General features: G+C 36.6%; 1 protein-coding gene across 3 annotated transcripts in view; it reads left to right on the forward strand.

Moving 5' to 3' along the window:
* The window catches only part of AKAP9 (A-kinase anchoring protein 9), a 109,946-nt gene that overhangs the window by 16,177 nt on the left and 72,213 nt on the right, over positions 1–21,556 (forward strand). For all 3 annotated transcript variants that reach the window (XM_084282065.1, XM_084282064.1, XM_084282063.1), the window contains exons 2-3: positions 6,602–6,856; positions 14,828–14,872. In XM_084282065.1, the coding sequence (XP_084138191.1) occupies positions 6,602–6,856; positions 14,828–14,872 (300 nt within the window). The remainder of the gene's footprint in view (positions 1–6,601; positions 6,857–14,827; positions 14,873–21,556) is intronic.

Consider the following 21,556-nt stretch of genomic DNA (forward strand, 5'->3'; position numbering starts at 1 on the left):
GCTTTATCTCAGCTCCCAGGGCCTGGATGCAGCAGAGATGTCCTGTGTGTTTCAGGCCTCTTGCACACACGATCTTTGCTTTTTAGAGCAGCATGAAACAAGCTTTCTATTGCCCTCTCATTTTGTCAGTGACAGCTTGGCCCGATCTTATTTCCTCTTCGCTCTGGGGAAGTACAGGACCCCTTGCTTCTGTTTTAAGGCAAGGCAGTCATATAGCACTCAGCACAAGAACATTAAAAAGCTTATGGGAGCAATATAAAAACCAACATGTATGTAGTAGTGGGTTAGTAAAGAGGCCACGTGGGCAATTTGTTAGTGCTTAATTTCTTTTAATTGGACTTTTCCCATAGCAATCCAGCACTGAAACGTGCTTGGTGTACGTGGGTCTCTGTCATGGTAACCCGCCTTGAGAGCATTTTCATGCACTTAACTTTCATCGCTTACCCAGAAAATAACCCATCAGTAATTAACTTAGCTGCTCCTCGGTCTGTTCCTATTTAGATTCTTGGGACAGAGGAGACCAGACCAGATCAGAACCACACTAATTCGGAGGCTTTCCAGCTCATGGAGCCATCTGGAGGGGTTCATTCGAGTTCAGTGCCCTTGATTATTAGCACCGGCAACAGTATTGTCTGACTCAATACGGACTGCTAAAAAGATGGAGAGAATTACTCTACCTGCTGTCCTCTCACTATTGTGAGTTGTCCTCCGTGGTACTTGGGCTATAACTGTAAATTGTGGTGGTCCTGCTGGCTTTGTGCAGGGTACTGCAAACGAACAGCTGTCTCTGAAGCTGAAAGACTCAAGCTTATATTTAGGTACAGACTGTAACACTTTTTTTTGTAAGTTTTCAGAGTCTTACTGGCATCCTCTAATGCTCATGAACCACTTAAGTCTCTAAGAAGACATTTTAAGGTCTTGCACTTGTTAGTTGGGTAAATCTGACTGTGAATGCAGCATACAAATGGAAATGAATGGAAATACCTCATTCCTGGGTGATTATTTTCTTCTTTATTCAGCCTAACTTTTCCCATTTAGTAAATTCAGCATCTGTTGAAAGGAACAACTAAACTAAAGCTTCATTTGCCTCAGAAGATTACCAGATTGGAACGTACAAAGAGCATTAATTCCATACTAAACAGTACAATTATCGGAATTCCAGCTATGTGACATAAATGTTTTACATAATTTTAAGTTGCTTGCTCAGTTATCTTCTTTCTGTAGGTTTTTATCTCAGGAATTCGAAAGAGTTATGATACTCTTGCTAGTTGATTAGAGGAATAGAATAAATCAAAGATTTCTTGGGTGACTTCAAATCAACCACTAGAAAGAAGTCTATTCATCCTCTGTATTTGATTATTTTCAATTCATCTCACTCCCAGTCATTCTTTCCTTAGTATAGGCATCAGGAACCTGAAGGCTGTAGGCAGCACTGTAAATTTGCCTATCCTTCATGAGTGAGTGCTTTTGCAATGCAACCTTCAGTGCTTAGATCTGTTGCAAACATGAAAACATGACCAAAAATGACAAAGTGCCACTTTTCTCTGATGCAGTTACCGGTTATCCCGTTCAACACCTCTTTAGGGGCAAACTGTCGTGCCTTTAAAGATTTGGTGGCTTAATAGGCAATGAGTTTTAAACAGCCTAGGCATGGCCCTACTGCCTACATCTCATTGTTGCTGTCTCCCAGACTGTCTTTTTTATCCCTTTTTAGGGCCTCTCGTCTGCTGCCATAAACATAAAAATGTTACTGTATATTGGAATAGTAAAGTCAGCTCACAGGCAAGAGAGCTCTCTCACGGATGGGAGATGACAGTAGGCATTTATTTATTTGTCCAGGGGAAGGTGGAGTAGGTAACTTGAGACTTGAACCAGAGCAGATCTCCAGCTTCTGAGTGATACCTAAAAGTCGAATTCAGATTGGACTTTCTGGTTTGTCCTTGGCTTGCAAGACACCTAAGTCAAGACTTTATGGGATTTATCTGTGCTTCATAATCCCAACCCAGCTCTCTGCTTTTTGACCTTTCTGTGTCATTGCCTTTGTAGCACTAATTGCTTACCTGTGGTGAAGGGAAGTTGTGACCTATTATGAGGGCAGATGAACCTTAAATCATTTCTTCACGTTTTAAGATGAAACAGATAGCAGTCAGTCATATTCCAAATATTTTCACTTCACTTTCTCAGTAATAATTCAGAAGTTTTATCAGTCAGCATTTGGTGATGAGGATTCAGAGCATCACGATTGGAAATGCCAGAGCCTTTCAATCAAAGGTCCATTTATGATCTCCAGTGGGTCTCACAATGTGCCTGGCTATCATCTTGCACTCGCAGTGAGTGTTGTCTTGATTCTGGGACATACAGTGGTTATCATTTGTATGACACAGCTTGCTGCAACACATGTTATACCTTCAGATACAGTGCAGAGCAGATTTTTCAGCATTCACCCCATACACAGAATAAATACCACTTTCTCAGTCAAATTTGTGGCTCTTTTCTTTTGGCAAGTCCCAGGCAACACCTGCCAAAGAATGCTGTTTTGGTGTTGCCTACCTTCCACACGCTTATTTGCAGATGCTGTGCTCTGCTGGAGAATTTCAGGCTGCTAGATGGAAGGTTTAAGATACGCACTCTGCTGTTAAGTGCCACATTTACATCAAAACATCACGTCTAGGAGTTGTTTGTTGGTTTCACTTGGCATTTTTCCTTTATATCATATTCTATAATAAGAAATGGTATTATTGCTATGAAATCCTGTTTTACGAAACAGGATTTTGTGGGGCCACACAGCAATTTTAGTCCCGAAATTAGTGTACAGACAATTCTATTCTTGTCTTCATCATTTGCTATTGGCAGTAGCCATTTCAAAGTGGTTTCTCTGCGTTGTTGCGAGGGTGTTTTGGTGGCTTATGTTTAACTTGCTCTCCACCGGGACTCCCAGGTTGTCTTCAGGAGAGCTACGTGCCAGGCTACGTGCCAGTTCCCAGCCTCTTATTGCCATAATTACATCCCAGGTGCAGGATTTGATGTTTATCTTTCTTAAACCTCCTTACAGTTCTTGTTGGCTTTGTCTTTCATCCTGTTGAGGTCTCTTTGTTTGGTGGCACTTCCTTCTGGGGTATCTGTCTTTCCTCCAGTTTGATGTCATCCATGGGTTTGTTTAAGGTGCATTCAATTTCATCATCCAGATTATCTATAAAGATAATGGCCAACATAAGACCAAGTATTGAACCCTGGGAAACTCCACTTGTGCCTGGCTGCCAATTTTACTTTGAGCCATTAACCACAACTCTGAGCTGTAGACAACAAGGTTCAGAAGTTCTTGTCTTCTTACACCAACTGAGTGATCCAAAGGAGTTGTAGTCCAACGTGATACATTTCTCTGGATGCCAGACTGAGAACTTCTGACTAAGGGCACGTCCCCTTCTGTGAGTTTATCACATGCAGCTGAAGTTAAAGCGGTATCTGGAACATCTTTCAAAATGATAGTAGATATGCAAGGCCATGTTATAGCTCTCTACTCATGCTTCTACTGTACAGTGTAAAAAGGAAAAAAGAAAAATTACTTGCCCGTAGCAGCTTTTTTGAGGTGCTTTTTTGTTTCCAGTCCATAAGTTGATAGCTCATCCTTCTATGCTTCTTTATAAATAAGTTCTTTAAAAATAAATAAATAGAGATTCTGTACTTAAGACTTGTGAGAGGTGACCAGACCCTGCTCCTTCCGTTAAAGGTGTATTTGCAGCACTGAATTTGAGACAAGTGTTTGATGTTGGTAAATTACAGTTCAAAGCAGTAACGGCTGTCTGTAGGTACATGAGGTATAATGATATAACGATACATGTACAGGGTGTGCTATCTATAAACTTACACACTTTGCAATTGTAAGTTGTTTTTTAAACAATAAGTTCAGCAAATATTATTTACCTTTCTTCATAGCAGCCTTCTTCAGAGGCAATGTGCAATTTCAGTTCTTGTTAACTGCAGTAACTCTGTAAATGAGATGATCTGGATCTGGTGCATGGTATGAGGACGTTAAGGAGTCACAAGCAATCTTAAGGCAGCAACCAGTTGTAAATGGGGCTTGATGTGTTTCTATTTTAAAGACTTCTATCTAAAAAGTTAGATTTATAAAACAAAAATAGCCACATTTTTAATTTCATAAATTTTATTCAGTATTTTCTTGTGCTGATATATTGGAAGTGATCGTATGTTGCTGCTTTTGTTCAGATGTTTTATATATATATATCTAATGTTTAAGGAGACATTAAATTTTGCAAACTGTTTGAGACAAATTTTATTTTAACATGCGTTTCTCCACTCAAAGCAGTTCAGTCAGACCATATTCAAAATGAATCAAAATACAGCACATCCCACCAACATAGACTTCTGGCACAATTGCCAGGGGTCAGCGTGTGTTGAAGATAGTTATTTTAGTGCTATAATTGAAAGAACAGCATTATTTATTTATTCGGTTATTGTAATTGGCATGGTTTACCCAAGTAATCCCTACCACTCTGCAGGTTAGTGCCCTTCTTTACCAAGAGCATTTAGTTCCTAGCAGCAGTTGATTCTCCTCTGCTTTTCTGCCAGGACATCAGCATTTAAAAGCTAAAGTAATGGTGCAACCGAGGTGCTTCAGCTGAGATATTCAAAGTAAGTGAGGGGAGTTGTGGAGTAATTCAATTGTCCTTGAGATACACATCCAATTTTGTGGGCAAATAAAGACTGTAAGGCTGCTGTAGAAAAGGCAACTTGAAACCTTCTGTGGTGGAAAGTTAATCAAGTTGAGAAAGAGAGTTCTTGATTAGTGGCACAATGTGTCTTTTATTGTTTATTTATAAATAAATAAAAGCAATCGGTCAGATTAAATTCAGATTCTGTTTCATTTCCGTGTAGTATTTTGGCAACCTTGTCAGGGGTTACAAATTGAGAGCTTTTTTGAGATAAATTTAGTCTTTAAGAGAACATAGTAATGTAAGAAAGGTAGATCTGTAACATTCACAAGCCCTATTTCTGTGAAGCTAGATCTATGTGTATTTTTTTCTTAAACTTTGAAGTCAAGAGGAGACTAGGAGAATTTTTGAAGTTACTAAACTTTAATAGGTTTCTGTGGAATAATGAAACGTACGGATGTTAAAAATAGGAAAAAAAATCATGAAGTTGAACTAATTAGAGAGGAAGTAAGTATTAAATACGTAGGTGAGCATATTTGGCTCAGCAAATCTTCAGGTACTCTGTAAACAGAGCAGGAGCCATATGCCAAGCTGTCAGTTGTCCTAAGGCTGGAGAGGAGGCTGAAGAAACCCACGGAGTAAGCAAGTAAAAGCATAAACTAGCCAGAAGTCAGACCTGATCTGCAAGCGACCCGTTTATTTCGATTATGGCCTCCCAGCTCTCCTGAGGCCAAGTGGGAGCTCCAGAGCAGTGCAAGCCGACGCGGTAGCAGAGCAGTGTCTGGGGAAGGCGCTCCTCGTGTCCGGCTTGATGCGAGCAGTGCTGAAGAGGTTGAATGGACACCTGGCTTTCTCGAGTGGTGAATATCATCAGCAAACTTCTTTGCTATAGCTTCTTCTTTAAATTACAGCAGATTTGTCAAAAATACTTTATAGTTGGATATTAGTTGATGTAAAAAGTAGTTAAAGCTGTAAGGCCTTTCTTTGTATGCTCTGCATGTACTATGGAGACAAATTTACAAAACATACTCTAGCACTGAATAATTGTTGGACTTTTTATTGTAAAATACTCATGTCTGTTACCAGATTTTATTGGTTTGTATCTATTTATTTTTGAATTTTAATCGGTAAAAATCTGCCATGCTCGTTTTTCTTATTTGAACAGAAACTCTGTTCTTAAGAAAAAAAATATTTTAAATGGATTTTCTTGTGTAAACCACTATGAAGTGATTAAAAGAAATAAGCTCTTCAAAAGGCAGTGTCTTACAGTATTTGAATAGCTTATATACTAATTGGTTTTTCAACCGTGTGTCTGGCTCACCTGTGACTTTTTGTTCATCAGCATGTTTTGCTACAAGGTAGTGTATCTTGTAATTTGCTCGCTGTCTGTTTTCAGACTGTTCCCTTATTATGTATTCAACTATTTCTTTGTGATGTTTTTAGTACTTTGAGGTGCTTTTTAAGTTCTAACATAAAATTAAAAAAAAAAAAAAAACTTTATTTGATACCTGGTGGAAGAAAGGTTTGCTTTTATCTGTTTCTGGTCAAAAAATCAGAAGTAATTTCTATAAATTTTGAGATATTTGCTGCTATAATTCTTATAGTAATTTCATCACATTGGTACCTTTACCTTTGGATGTTTTGATTTCTAGGTTTCTGTCTGTGAAACAGTAACTGGCTGATATGAATCCTAAAAGGAATAGAGTAATAGATAGATTGTTTTATTTCTTTGAAGTCTTTTCTATTTTTTGAAGCAATGTGATCAAAAAATAATCTGAATGTGGCTTGAGATATGCAGCATTAACTTCAAACATTTTGTTAGTGATTAGTTTGAAGCTTTATGTAAAGCAGCTGGTAAGCCTTTATAGGGGATATCATTAGTAATAAGGTGGAAAACTTTCACCTTTAACAAGATTTTGTCTTCTGTACAGCTTGCCCAATTTAGGCAGCGGAAAGCACAAACTGATGGTCAGAATGCATCAAAGAAGCAGAAAAAGAAAAGGAAAACAGCAAGTATCAAAGATGAAGAATCAATACAAGATGGGATTGATATTGATCGATCTCGAGGTGATGAAACATCCACATGCAGCAGCCGAAGGGGAGCAGCTGCAACCGCTGAGTTTGCTGTTATGAGGACTTTGCATAGTGGAGAAATTATCACACACAGCCAGACTTACACCACTGAGGTAAGTTTGTCTCAGGTTGCAAACTGTAAATTAAAATTTGGGCTTAAAATAATCTATTAAATTTGAGAATATAAATAAAGGAGTTATATGAGGCTGTAGATATTATTTCCTTGCCTCTGCTTTCTGTCCTTAACATCCAGAGAAGGTGTTTTCTAATTGCCTGCTGTCATCATGTTTTGTGTGGTACTCAATGTCCCGTAGATTACAGAAAGTTAGTTGGCACTGCTGTATTCCCTAAACGGGCAAAAAATGTTTTATATTATAGCTTCATTTTATGGATTTTGTTTATTAGAAGTTTTCAAATTGCTGTGGATTTTTGATCACTGCAGCCATGGCTACAGCAAAATGCAAAGCTAAGCATTTTTCTTGTATTCATAATGCAATCTGAGGCTTTCTGGTTAATGAGGAGGACAAATGAATTTAGAAAACACTACTTAGAGCTGGATGGCTTAAGAAACTAATAAACAGATACTCTACTTTTACTGCTTGATGAAATATAATCCTGCTTGCTAGTGGTTTAAAGTACATGCTCTGGGAAGGTAGTAAGATGCCCTGTGTGATACACACTGAAAGCCCGGGTCAGCTCTGAGGGGACATGAATTCACATAACGTAATGTATTGTTCCCAATATGTATCTAGGGCCAAGAGATGCTATTTACAAAATAGGTTATTGCACTCTTGAAAGCAGTGACTCTAGAAGGATGTGAGTGTCGCTTTGAAATCAGCTCAGTTCAGATCCCCAGTTCTCTACATGTGAATGCACTCTTTCCTGAGATGGGCAATACAGATGATAGCTCTGCATTTTGATTCATCAACCCTGTGCTAGGTTGGACCATTTGTAACTATTTTGGCTCCATTATCTCCATTCCAATAGCCAACAAGTAATAGACACTTTAACAAAATTTCTTACAATCACCAATTAAAAAAAGGAAAAGGAAAAGAAAAGGTTATCATGGGGAAGGGAGCTAAACTGCATGCGTGAATAAAACACTTGTGAAGTAATTGATGAATTTATTTTATGATTTTAAGCCTGCAGTACAGTAGTACACTAGGTATATTGAACTTCATAGATATCTGCCGTTTGAAATGTAGGCTTTCATTCTTAGAAAGTTCATGTCAGGGCTTCAGAACTATCTGTAGTAATTCAGTGAAACTGTTCAATTCATGGCTTTTCCTTGAGGAGGTAATAAAATTTTAAAAGAGCACTTATTACCAGAATGACTGTTTGCATTGGTAAAGGTGAGACTTCTTTGTCTTTTAAGAAAAAGAGAAAGGTGTATGTTCTTAGTGAGGATGGAAGAAATGAAATGCAGTGACTTATCTACAGCTAAGGAGAGAGGACTATGAGGGCAGAGGGAAACGATTCAACGGTTGTTTTGCCAGTAGTATAGTCTATGTATATATGAGAACTGTCTGAAGAAAACTTCTTAACCAAATATACTTTGAAGTACCTCATGATTACCGGTAGTGTCTGGGAACATGCATACACACCCTCAGTCATCATACATATTTCTATTGCAGCTGGAGAAATGGGGTAAAGTACAAAATCATAGAATAGTTCAGGCTCCAAGGGACCTACATGGTCATATAGTCCAATCCTATGCTCAAAGCAGGTCTAATTAGATCAGGTTGCTCCTAGTAGCCTGTGTTGGCTTCTGAATATTAACAGTACGAGGTGGTTACGGTTTTACATTTGAAGAAATTGTGCTGCAGTTGCAAAAGATTACACACACACAGACACATTCTTTAGATTGGGCGTTATTTTTCTGATGTCTGGCTTATTTTGGCTTGAATGAAAAAAGGCCAAATCAACTTCTATTATGTTAAAATAGCTAAATATGAAGATGCTTAGCTTGGTTTAGTTTGTTTTATTAATGTAGCTTTAAAAGAATAAGCATGGTGATTGCTGTTCACTTGTAACTTGTCTCTGCTGAATTGCTCATGACATACTGATTCCAGAAGCAGTATTCACTTCCAGTAAAACAAGTTGCACCCAACTGGGAGAACATTTTTATTTGCTACGTGTTGTTTATGGCCTGCTTATTCATTTAAATAAGTAATTGTTATTTTGGAATTGAAAGATAATTGCTAAAGTCTCTATCTGTGCAGTATTAATAGAAGAGGAAAAAATCTGAAGTAGTCTTAGTGAATCTGATAATTCACTGTTTTTAGTCTTATAAGTGCAATGCTTTGGACAGTGAGCTTGTATTACAGTAATTGGATTAGAGCTCGCTTAGTTGACATGGCAGCCAATGTAACAGGCAGTTTCAGGCTAATCCCTGCAGTGAATTAAAGACAGCTTCTTTGAGCTGTTTGCTTTTTCACCCAATGTTAAATCTTTATAGGCTGCTGTGTCAGGAGAGTAAGGCAAGATTACTGGAGGCATTATGCAGGATTACTTTCTAGGTAAATTTCAATTCATTTTACTTACTTCACCTTTTACTAGAATTCATATTTGGAATTTTGTGCCATGAAATAGACTCCGAACATCTGACCACACTTCTTCTCTGTCTAAAAGTCTTGGCTGGATTCTGCTCTGATAGTGAAGAAGCTTGTTTTCCTGCAACTTTTCTCCTACGAATTTTTAGTCCCCAGTGGAATTAGCATGCCCAAATACAAATCACCAGGAGTTCTCTTACTCGTTATCAATAACAGAAAGTGAGATAGAGGTACTCCTGTTGGAGCTCATTCTTTATCCAAAGTTAGATGACTCCTTTTCAGAGAGGGCAAAAGTCTGTTTAGAGAATAGAAGTTATTTTTTGCAGTCATCCCTTTTCCTCAACTCAGTTTTTTCCATTTTTTTCCTCTCACTTAAGTGTCAATTCCTCCATCTGCCTGCAATCCCTCAAACTACAGGAACTAATTGAAGAACTCTGGGGAAAAACTCTTTTTGTTGTATCCTTCTTGTCCATTCAATTTTACCACCTGTCTTAAATTACCTGTAATTTCTGTAATGTTTTCCATCCTATGTCTGAGGAATATTTTATTTACAAGATTTGTTGGAGAAATCCCAATTGGTACTTCTTGGTTAAGTCTCTGGGTCTGAACTTGCTGCGTGTTAAATTTTTCAATGTTGACTTTCTAGTTGGCTTTATTTTTTTTTTGTCATTATTCTGTTGCAGGAGTCTTTTGGTCTTGAGATCTACAGTGTTCTTTTCTATATAGAAATAAAGATAAGTAGGAAATAAAGAGACAACTCAGGAAATAAATTGGATCGTTGAAACTCTTGGTTTTAGGATTACTTGGTTTTGCAATTAAAATGGAAAAAAAAAAGAAAAGCCAGTTCTAGTGTAAATAATTGATGAGATCAACTTCTTTAAATGATGTAGCAGATCAGACAGATTTGCAAGAATGTACCAGTGCCTGAGGAGCAAAAGAAATTAACCTGTGGCACAGTAAAATTGTCCCTGAGTCACTTTAGTAGTAAAAGCTATTAAATAAAGCTTCTTAAAAAAGAAAAGTTCAAAGTTCTGTGATGAAGAATACGTGCTAATTGATTACAGTTGGATTAGTAACTCGTCTTTTGTTTTTCGTAGCACAAATCTGTTGGGTAGTAGTTCTAGAATAGCTTAACTGTTTATTCAAGTGGATGATAAAGGCTAGAGGCTAGAGACTCCAGGCTCATTGTTTCGTTTCCCTAACTTACTCCAATTGTTAGTCACTCAGCTTTGATGGGCAAGGAACAGAAGTACAGAGTAAGGAGACACTGTTTGGGATTCTGGAGGAGAAGTAAGGATGAAAAGTGACAGTAATAAGGAAATGTAAGCAGTATGGAGAAAGAGAGCACCTCAATAGGAACAGGTGTGGCTGCTGAAGGTAGTTAAGGCACTCCTGTGTTAGAAGTGTGAAAGCAAAAATCAACCAAAAGCTTTGACTGGGGAAGAGGTATTCTGGGATGTACAATAAGATGGAGGGCTGCAAGGAGGGAGAGGGGAGGAGGAATAAAGAAAATGAAAGAAAATGTAGTATGAAAAAGAAAAAAAAAGGACAGTTCAGCTAATGAAAACAATTTGAAGATGGAAAATGAAGATCCATATCTTTTTTTTTTTTTTTTTTTTTTTTGGTGCATACAACAAACTGTCTGTAAATAATGATAGATAATTCAGTTTACCAACACTGAAATTATCCATATTGAAGAACAGTCTTTGAGGATATAAAGAGTATTTTGTTTTTTAGTTTGAAAATTTATAAAGCTCAGTTCTACGTTACCAAAGAGAAGAAACCTCCTTAAATGCTGAGGTTACCTCTAGGTTGGTGGTGATTTCTGATACAGGAAATTGAGACGCTGAGAAGTGGGGTACTTCACTGCAGGTCATGCTCAGTTTTGGCAATGCTTTATATACATTAAGATGTATTCTATTTAAATCTGATCATAGTCGGTTGGTTTGGGGCATTAATGGCCAGGGAATACATTCATTTAAATTCAGTAATTTTAGGAATAGAAACAAAGAAAGGCATGACTAGGCAGTATATAAGAATAGCACTTCATATTGAGAATTTTCTACAAATATTAAGAGTTAATTTCTTTAGGATGACCTGAAGAGAGGGTTTGATTGACTTTTTCAGCGTACATTTTTTTTTGCCTCTCTTTCTAGTCATGGTCCTGTTATTCAGTCTTAGCCAAGTCACGATCATTTGTGTATCTCTGATGACGCATGGAAAGGTGATATGAGAGATGGACTGCAGCTCACATGCAAGTTGATATGTGTCATTCTTGACCTAGTGATACTCAGAGCATGGTTTTCCACATCTGTCATTTTCAGTATGGAGGGATTTTTATTAATGTTTTTTCCATATTTGGAAGTATAATGAAAAACTGCTTTTAAAACAATGTCTCTGTAAATGTTTAGAGTTTTATGAGTTTATTTATCCACAGCACTCAGTGCCTGGTGGTTCTGATGGAATATAAGCAGGTTCATGTATTGTTTCTGAGAGAGAATTTATTAAGTTCTCTGGAATTATTGGTGGGAAGGAAGGAAGTGTAGAGAGAAAATTGCTTTATACACTCTGTACCTTAGTAAGACCAACTAGGTGAGAAGTAAGAAGTCTGGCACAGCCCTCAGAGTAAACTGAGAGGAATAAGAATTTGGGAACACCAAAATATTTTAGCATTGAGTAAAGAATATGCAAAAAAAAATGCTGGAATAGATGGCCTTAATTGTTGAGCAACTCTGAACGTAGCCTTTTTTCTTACAGAGATGGTATTCTGAGACAGAAATAAATGAAACAGAACTGTTGTGAATTAATACTTAAATAACTCAAAGCTATTTAAGTACTTAGGAATTATTCATGTTCCTGTTTCAGTGCTTTGAAATCTTAGAACAAAGCATCCAAGTACAAGGTCCTGCACCTGGGACAGGGCAATCCCAAGCACAAATACAGGATCTAAAGAAGTGGGATTTAAAGAAGCGTGGCCAGCAGGTCGAGAGAGGTGATTCTACCCCTCCGCTCTGCTCTTGTGAGACCCCACCTGGAGCACTGTGTTCAGCTCTGGGGCCCCAGCACAAGAAGGACATGGAGCTGTTGGAGTGAGTGATAGGACAAGGGGCTTTAAAGTAAAAGAGGGGAGATCAAGATTAGATATTTGAAAGAAATTCTTTACTAGGGGAGGGGCAAACCTGGCATTGGCACAGGTTGCCCAGAGAAGCTGTGGGAGCTCCATCCCTGGAAGTGTTCAAGACCAGGGTGGATGGGGCTCTGGGCAACCTGGCCTGGTGGGAGGTGTCCCTGCCCATGGCAGGGGGGTTGGAACTGCATGGGGTTTAAGGTCCCTTCCAACACAAACCATTCCATGATTCTGTAAGGAAGAGGGTAGTCATATTTAATACTGCATTCTTTGCAGCAGTAGCTGAATGTCAATATACATTCTCATTTGAGGAAAAAATGTTAGACTATGTAGCGTTAATTCAAAAGTTAAAGTATACAGTTGAGCTTGGATTAGTTTTGTGAGAGCAATAGAAGTTAAGCTGGATCCTCAGTTATCACTACTGGAAACTGTTAGCTCAGCCACATACTTGTGTATGTAACAGCAACAAGTGAGAACAAAGGATAGATGAAGTAATAGTTCCACTGGCAAAATTTTGTCTTCATATGAAAGTTTTTGCTTTTTTCCCCACATGACTAAGGCCTTATTTAATTAATAATGCTCTTATAAATTTATCCTACTCTATAAAAACTGGAAGCTACATTATTATAGACTGCCAGAAGCCTATAAATCAGAAAATACAGTAAAATTTTGATTGCTACTTTCCTGTTAATTATAATTTTCTTGTAAATTGACGAAGCTAAAATAAACTTGTTTTTTCTTCTGCCCACTAATTAATCCATGTTCAAAAATGAACCTAGAATTTTGTAGTTATGTTTGTATAACAGTTTACACTGAAGTCATTTTAAAAAAATCAATAATTTAGGTAGAATTTTGTTCCATTGATAGTCTTGGTTCTCTCCCTTTAGTACTCATCCATTGCAATTGGAGTATGTTAGTACTGGAAACCCTTTTTTTTTTAAAAAAAAAAAAAAAACTTTTATTATCATCCACGTAAGTTTTTCAAAGGAACATAATCACTTCTCTTTCTTGTGACCATTTTAGTATTTGAGTTCTTTTCTGAGTCCTGCGATAATGTTGGACAGCTAGTACCAAAGAACATATCTTCTGAACAAACAGCATATAGAAACAAGAAAATGGACATCCTGTTTTTTGTAGGCAGATTACCTCCTTTTTCTTATTACCTTGCAGTAAGTTCCTCTGAATAATGTTCACAGATGAAAGTATTTCTGATTTTCTAAAAAGTACTTAGCTCTTGTGCGTTATCATTAAGATACTAGCTGCATAGATGATAAAGATAATTGGATATAAAGGGCCTTTGTAATGTCTCTTCAGTATATTTTAACCATCAACCATGTTATCAGTGAAGAAACTTAAATAAAAATAAAAAACATCTTGCCAGAAGAGTTTAGCTGTTTGTACCAAGAAAATGCTGTGTGGCATAAGTGGTAGAATAAGTGCGAATTAACAACCTGAAGTCATAGTGAAACAGATCCCTATTTCAAATCTCATAAATTAATGGGAGAACTGATGAATAGCTTTATTGGCATTGTCCTATCAGAAGATGTGTTGCTAACAATATCTGTATATATGAACTTTTTTGAATTATTTCCTTTTAAACTGGACCCATGTGGTTCAGACAGATGAGCTACATAAAATCTAATTACTTCTGTTGATCAAAGAACAATTGAAGCATAGAGAGTGGATGGCTTAATAATGGAAGGAGCTGGATTTTTAATTACGCTTGATCAGGTCTTGGGAGAGAGCATAGTTGCTTGGAGGGCAAGATGAGTGCCTCTAAAATGTTGACTACTCGTAATTGATTGTGACAGCAAAAGAATAACACAGAAGTCTTACAGTGGCAAACACTGATGTGTGAGCTCATAGGATTTAAATGTTTTTAATTGATTTTCAGCAGAGTGTGGATTAACCCCTTAGTACAGAAGACATATCCATTAAACTTGAGTTCATTTGGCCATCTTTCTGTATTGATTTTCAAATAAATCTCTAGGCAAAAATACTTGATATTAACAGACAAAAAACAAATCTTGATTGTTTTGAAGATTGAAGCAAATAGTTCTAAAAGATTATTTATGCTATTAGCAGATAACGCACAACTAAAATGTGATGAAGAACTACATGGTTCCCACTAAAAAGTATAGGATGATATGGCCACATAGTTGTTACCTGCATTAGGAAAATAAATAACAATGTGTTTTTCCTGATTTTAAGCAAAGTATTTGTTTTTATTTAAAGCTGGGATTTCAAGGAAGTGAAGGTAGCCTTTACTGTATATATTCTAATCGCATTCATGGATACCTGTTATATTTTTTAGTACCATCTACATTCTCAGAGAGAGATGGCATATGTCTTGTTTAATACTTTTAGAATTCCATCATTGTAAATATTTTAATATTTTGTTTTAGCCGGAAAGTGAAATTTCCACTACTGTAGAAGATTACAGTTCTGAGGTAAGACTGAAGAAACACTTCCTTTCTAACTTTCCTTTTAACTTTTTCTTTTACACGTTTATTGAAATACTGTGCACTGTTTTCCAAAAAGAGGAGGAAGGAAATAACACGTGATGTTATAGACAAAGATGTTGCATGTCATTACTGGTATGATTCATGTACCATTAAAGCAAGCATTGTGTCAACTACATAATGGGATGGCTGCTGTAATTGATAATACGATAGATTTATGAACTGTTATAACAGTGTCACCGTTCTGGTCATAGTAATGATTTGTGTTACTATTGGAGTTATGGTTGGGGATAATTCATTTTCTTTTGAAAATTATTTAATGAGTTGATTATGTCGTAATGAGTTCCAAAGTAGCTGTTGCTCAGAGACTGGCTGGTCATCACTCTGCTGCTGGTAGGTGGTGAGTGATTGCCTTTGCATCACTTGGCTGGTGTGTGTGTGTTTGTTTTCCCTATACTTACTGAACTATTCTTATCTCAACCCATGATTTTTTCTCGCTTTTGCCTTTCTGATCCTACCCCCATCCTACTGGTGGGGGAGTGAGTGAGCGACTGTGCTGGGCCTTAGCTGCTGGACAGAGTTGCCCACCACACATTGGCATCCACTATTCATATCTGTTGCTTAAGAGGGAAGTAGGCTATATGGAAATTTGGTCTCAACAAATGAAACAATTATGTTCATAAGGAGTGAACTACCTCACGTTTAGCGGAGGGACAAGAACATGGGTGCACAAAATAGCCATGGAGTATCTGATGTAAAAATAGTAGTTTAAAAAAAACAAGTTCTTCATGTCTCAAATGGTAGCTGTTTTGGTTTGCAGCTCTCTGTGCTAAGCACTTTTGTAAAACACACCCCAGAATCTTAGGCTTGGCTAAGTAAGAGGGGATCAAGTAATCAAACATGCCTCCATTGCTGAAGTAAATTTGGTTTAGAATATTTACTGTGCCTCCTTTGATTCAGCCTTTCTAAGAGAAAGCTGACACACCTTAGAATAACTATTTGTTCCTTACTAGTATTATAAACACTTATTGTGAGCTCTAAGCGAATGTGCACACCAGACAATGTGTCCCTGACCTAGCACACTGTATGGTCTAAGAGTGAAATCATTGCCACAATGGACAGTCTAGGCATGCCCTGAAAACTGGGGGGACCTCTGTTTCTCCTTCTCAGCTTTAAGGCTTTGTCTTCATTACTTCTTCTTCCAGTCTGTTCTTTTGACCAACTCTTGTATGTTTTCTGTTCCTGAGCTTTTTCATAAAGAGTTTCCTACCTTCCCTGTAATAGTTTATATTAATCTTTTCCCTTTTCCTTGTCCTTCCCCATTTCCCACTTGCTTGGTTTCTTAGCTCATTCCTATAGCCCCTTTCTGGCCTTCCTTTTCCTTCATTAGTGATTCCTAAACCCAGATTATTTTTCCAGCCTTTCCAGCTTCATATAAGCTTTTTGTTTTTAACGCTTTTTCTCTCTCCCTTGAAAAAATATTATTTATTTCCACCTCTTATGTCTGTCTTCTAATGTTCTGCTCAAGTTCAATTTCAGCAGTACTGTCTCTTTCCAGCTTCTCATCAAATCACAGTTAGTTTCCCCCACAGATTTTGTCTTTGTCTTTTTAGTTGAAGTCCTTTCACTGTCCCTCTCTTCCCCAGTTTGAATCTTTCTCTCCCATTTGTTCTTCCTGTCCTTGTTTATAAGCACCCTCACTTTCTTCTGGTGTGTTAGGAGAAGGCACTTGGGAGTACAGTGAAAACATTCCCTCACATTCATTATTGATTACTTTCATATACAGAATATTGAACCAAATGGACCCTTGGTCTGATCAATTACAATCATTCTTATGCTGTTTGTTGTAATGCAAATTTAATATACACGCACCCACACACACATATATACACACACCTCTCCAGGTCAGGCACCTGTAGAATTGAAGATTCCAGGCCAGCAGCTTCAAAGTGCTGTAAATGAAAGAAAGGAAAAAAAAATATGGAGAGGGATAAGTGGAAAGGTGCAAACTCCACATGGGGAAAAGTCAGATTAAAGATGTAATATTTCTCACAGATAAAATATGCATTGTTTTTGCATATTTTCCAAGGAATTAAATAAAGAACAAAAAGAACCTGAGTTTTTATTATGTATGGAAAGAAAATAGGAAAGCATGTAGTACTGTTTGCCATTGAGAGTAAAATAACTCTACTATTGAACAACTGCTGTGACCTTACGGCAGCTTTTTAGAATATATGCATCACCACGGTATGTGATTACTGTAAAATGGAATACGCAATCTGTGCAGAATGAACCTTTGAAAAAAGTTAACAATGGCATTGATGTTCATATATCTTTACAGGTGAGGTATTATATATATATATATATATATTATATATAATGGAATATGAGTAAGAAAATTTGATTGCTTCTGAGGTTGTAGATGCAGTGTTGGAAATTGATGACGAAAGCTCAAGCAAACATATCTTTGCAGAAGGAGACAGAAAATATATGGTATAATGCCTTATCATAATTGCAGATATGTTCTGGCATGCGGAAATGTTTTTAGTGTTTTATTATTAGTATTAGTTGACTTATCACATCTAAATACTTTAATACGACATAATTTTTACCCAGCTTCATTCTTCAAAGATTTCCACAGGTGTCTACAGAGTATGTTAGGGATCAAATTCTTAGATACTAAAGACATTACAGAGAGAAAATAAAGACAATAAAGAATTACAACCAGACTGCTTTCTGAATGTGCCTTTAAAAACAAACAAACAAAAAAGATTTCCTACAGAATGCTTTTCAAGGCATATTGTATTGTCATCCCTCCAAAACAACTTTTTTTTCTCTGTGAGACTTCTTTCCTAAAACAGAAGTAGGCAATACAAAATTTGTGAGTAGTAAAGTAGTACTGGGTTTGGTGAAGAACAAATTGAAGTGGTGAGAGTTGCTACCTTAATAAGCTGTTTTTAATTTAATTTAATGCAGTTGGTTGGTATCTGCAATGAGGAAATGGCATATTTAAGAATACCTATATTTAGGAATTACACTGAATTTTCAGTGTGTTTCATATCAACTGTTATATTATTTCTGTTATGAAAAACTTTGTTTACGTTCATGACCATCCTTTAAATAAAACAATCAGAGCCCTTTTCAGGTGAGAAACATGAGAATAAGTTGAATTTTATATATAATAGCATAATTATGAAGTTGTGTCAAATCGTGGGCTTACTTTAGTTTCAGATAAATGACCTCCTTTTTGGAATTATAAGAAACCACACATTTGTACAAATATAGGATTGTTCATCCATCTTTCTCCTATTTTTTAGCACATCTGTATTCTCTTTAGTTGTTTTTGTCAGAAATTACATTGAATTGGAGACTGTCACACTTCAAAGTGAAATGGGTTTTAAATCATATACTTTTTATAGTTGGTAAAATAAGCCACGTATTTTTAATTCGTCAGCCACTTTTCTTGGGGTTTTGGATAAAATTCAGTGATAAGTATTTCATTCTTTGATAGACTAATTAGACAGGGTTATAAGGAGTTTTCTAATAAAAATTGAAGGAATCAGTAAATGCTTATATCAGTGTTCTTGTCTTACAGGATTCTTTTTGTAAAATATCTTAAACTGTAGTATTTTTAAAGGCTGTCAATTCTTATTCTTCAGAAGTCATTAGACTTAGTTATACTATATGATTGTAATTATTTTCATCAGAAACTGAAAATTATTTTAATTTATGGAGTTTAAAAAAATTGAGTTTCCCCAATTGTCCTAATTGCTAATTTTGCTAAGGTCCATACAGTCAATTGTGACATAACTAGAAAACTGAGGAAAGGCTACATGTTCCTAAGAGCACAGGCAAGCAGTGTTGAAAGCCAAAGTATTAACTTTTGTAAATTAATTGGGTGTCCAAAATGCACAAGAAAAAGAAAAAAACTAAAATTATGAGGTAAAAATGTTAATTTATTCCAGACCCTTCTGTATGTTTCTACTACCAAATCAAAGCACTTTTTTTTAACCGTAATTCTTCTTGCCAGCCTATAATAGGTTATATTGCTTTCCTGTATTGGAGTGTTTTTACATTTACCAATGATTGAACAGTAAGCATTGATTCATGCTGAGCACGAGTTTGCAATACATAAAGAGAAGTCTCTATAGTACTGACATCAATGTTAGCAGTAACAGTATGTTATGTGTAACTGCACAGTCTTTCTGAGGTACAGTTTCAAGTATTCCAAGATCTGAGGAGCACTTAGGGGAAGGGAGAGGGTGATGAACCTGTCGTAAAATGAAGTGTTTTCATAAATTTAATCCTGACCTCTGGTGGCAGTTGTCGTAAATTGCTGCGTTACTTAGTGGTGAAAGTTGGTTTTCTCTTGTATTTTTGTGGAGGAAGCTTGCCTTCACTTGCTTAGCATGTGTATTATTGATGCAGTGTAGATTATACCTTTGTTTCTAGCCAATACAATACAAATTGTATTTTATACATTATTATAATAGCAAATATTATGTGAATTATTTTGAAAATACAAGCAAGAAAGAAAACTCAAGACAGAGCATACTTTGATGGACTTCCATAACCGTTGCTGGTTTCATGTCTTATATTAACCCAAACAGTTGCTCCTGAGTAGCTAATGTGCTGTAAAATTGCATTTTTTTCTTGCTTTGTGGTTAATTGATTATGCAGTTATACTCAGAGTGTTTGTTACTCCTTGTTCCCATTATCTTCCGTTATCTTATCTTATGTAGTTTGATTGCTTCTTTAAATGTTTAATTGTATGCTGGGGTAAATAACTAAGCACATCATAAAACATCAAGGCATAAGGCAAATTCAGTGTTAAAGGTGAATTGCAAAGCTTTAAAAGAAGAAATAATAATACTCTACATCAATAGTATGGGCTTGCAGAAGAGCTCTGTACAGGTAAACCACTGGGCCCAGGAGATGCCACACGAGTCCAGTAGGCCTCATGTAGGTGTCTTTAACACTAAAGTTGGTATCTGGACTACAGTCTGCAGCTGAGTGAAAAAATATTTTTGGAATGATATTTTTGAAACTAATATCCAGCCATAACAATCAATCTGGTCTGATGCAGCAGGATTCCTGTCCTGCCTCACGTTGCCAGGTTGTTCACATGGCTGCTGTCAGGAGAGCATTCTGGCATTGTGATTTTCTGATGGATTATGGTGCAGATTGTTTTCTTGTCATGTTTCAACTTGCACTTTGCAAGAAGGCATAAGACATTTGAAAGGAGAAGGTATGGGATGAGAAACAGAATGGGCTGAGATGCTGGTATGGTTCACTTCTGTGATATCTAAGAGCTAGGCTTCTGTTTAAGCAAGGGGTATTTCCAAAGTTCCAGGGTGTTGTTTGGAATGTGTATGCCAAAATCCATTTTATAAAATCTTTTTGTAGAAGTCTCAGCTGCTAAAGAGTCTGGAACATCTAAGGAGATGAGGCTTTTATGTCTGTCCTTGCAGCTCTTGTTGTAAAGCATCAAAGAGTCATGGGTTGTTCCACACTGAAAGGATCCATAGGAAGAGAAGGGTGCCCTGTGTGGCAGTTCACAAGAACCATAACACTACATCTTTAGCAATTAAGCCTAAATAAAATAACAGTTAAACAGAAGGAAAATCATTATTTCATAATAGCTTCTATTAAACTAGTAGGGTTATTAATCTGGGACGTGAGCCAGAAAATAGACACTGGTGCTAGGCTCTGTGTAGACACTTGTATGGCTGAATGCAGAGCAAACATCTGGTGATACACAAATGATGTGCAGTGCCTCTGTGAGCTGCCTGGACTGATGTTTGCTGCAATTTTATTTATTCTTTCTGAAATAAGGTAGTAATCTCTCTGTGGCATCTTCCTTTTCAGTGAGGAAGTCAGGAGTTGAAGTGGCAGTATGTCAGCTCTGCCAATTCATGTCTGATGCAAGATTATTCAAAACTTGATAACTATATTGATCCCATTTATAACAGTATGATTCTGTGTCGAGTAACTTACTGATTTGCTCAGACATGATAGTTTTGCGTAAAGAACCCCCAATCTTTACTATAGCAGATATCAGAGCTATATAGTTGCTTTTTTGATGTAAACACAGTATTTGGATCTGACACAATACCTTTCCACCTCTAGTACTATTATTTTTGTTTCAGGCTCATTTGATAAAGAGCTCTGAGAGGAAATACAGCTCTTCTTGCTTTCTCATTGTAAAACATTCATCTGTTGGTTTAAAAGCCTGTATGTCTGTCTTATGATTTCTCACAAATACATAGTATGTTATTTTTATCTCAGTTTTTTAAAAAATATTATTTTATTTTTAACCTATAACTTTGGCGCATGCTTACCTTTTGGAAATACATTATTATTGGTTTGTATGGTCTGTGGAACCAAAATTCTCCTGGAAGCTGACAGGGGTTGCAGCATTAGGTGAGTGAAAGAGAAAATTTTCAAATGTCTTATGTTAAATGGATAATTTCTGCTCCTTTTTAATCATAAGAAATTCCTCCAGATTGTGAACATCAGTCTATCATCTACTATAGAGATACTGCATATTTTTAGAAATAGTAGATCTTGGGGTGTATATAATATCTTTTGGAAATTACTATGTCTAGTAATCTATAGAAATATTAAACATAATTTAAAATGGAGTATTACTGCATTTTAATAATTTACTGT

Source organism: Netta rufina (genome assembly GCF_964035555.1).
Source record: "Netta rufina genome assembly, chromosome: 2".
In the NCBI taxonomy this organism is placed as follows: domain Eukaryota; kingdom Metazoa; phylum Chordata; class Aves; order Anseriformes; family Anatidae; genus Netta; species Netta rufina.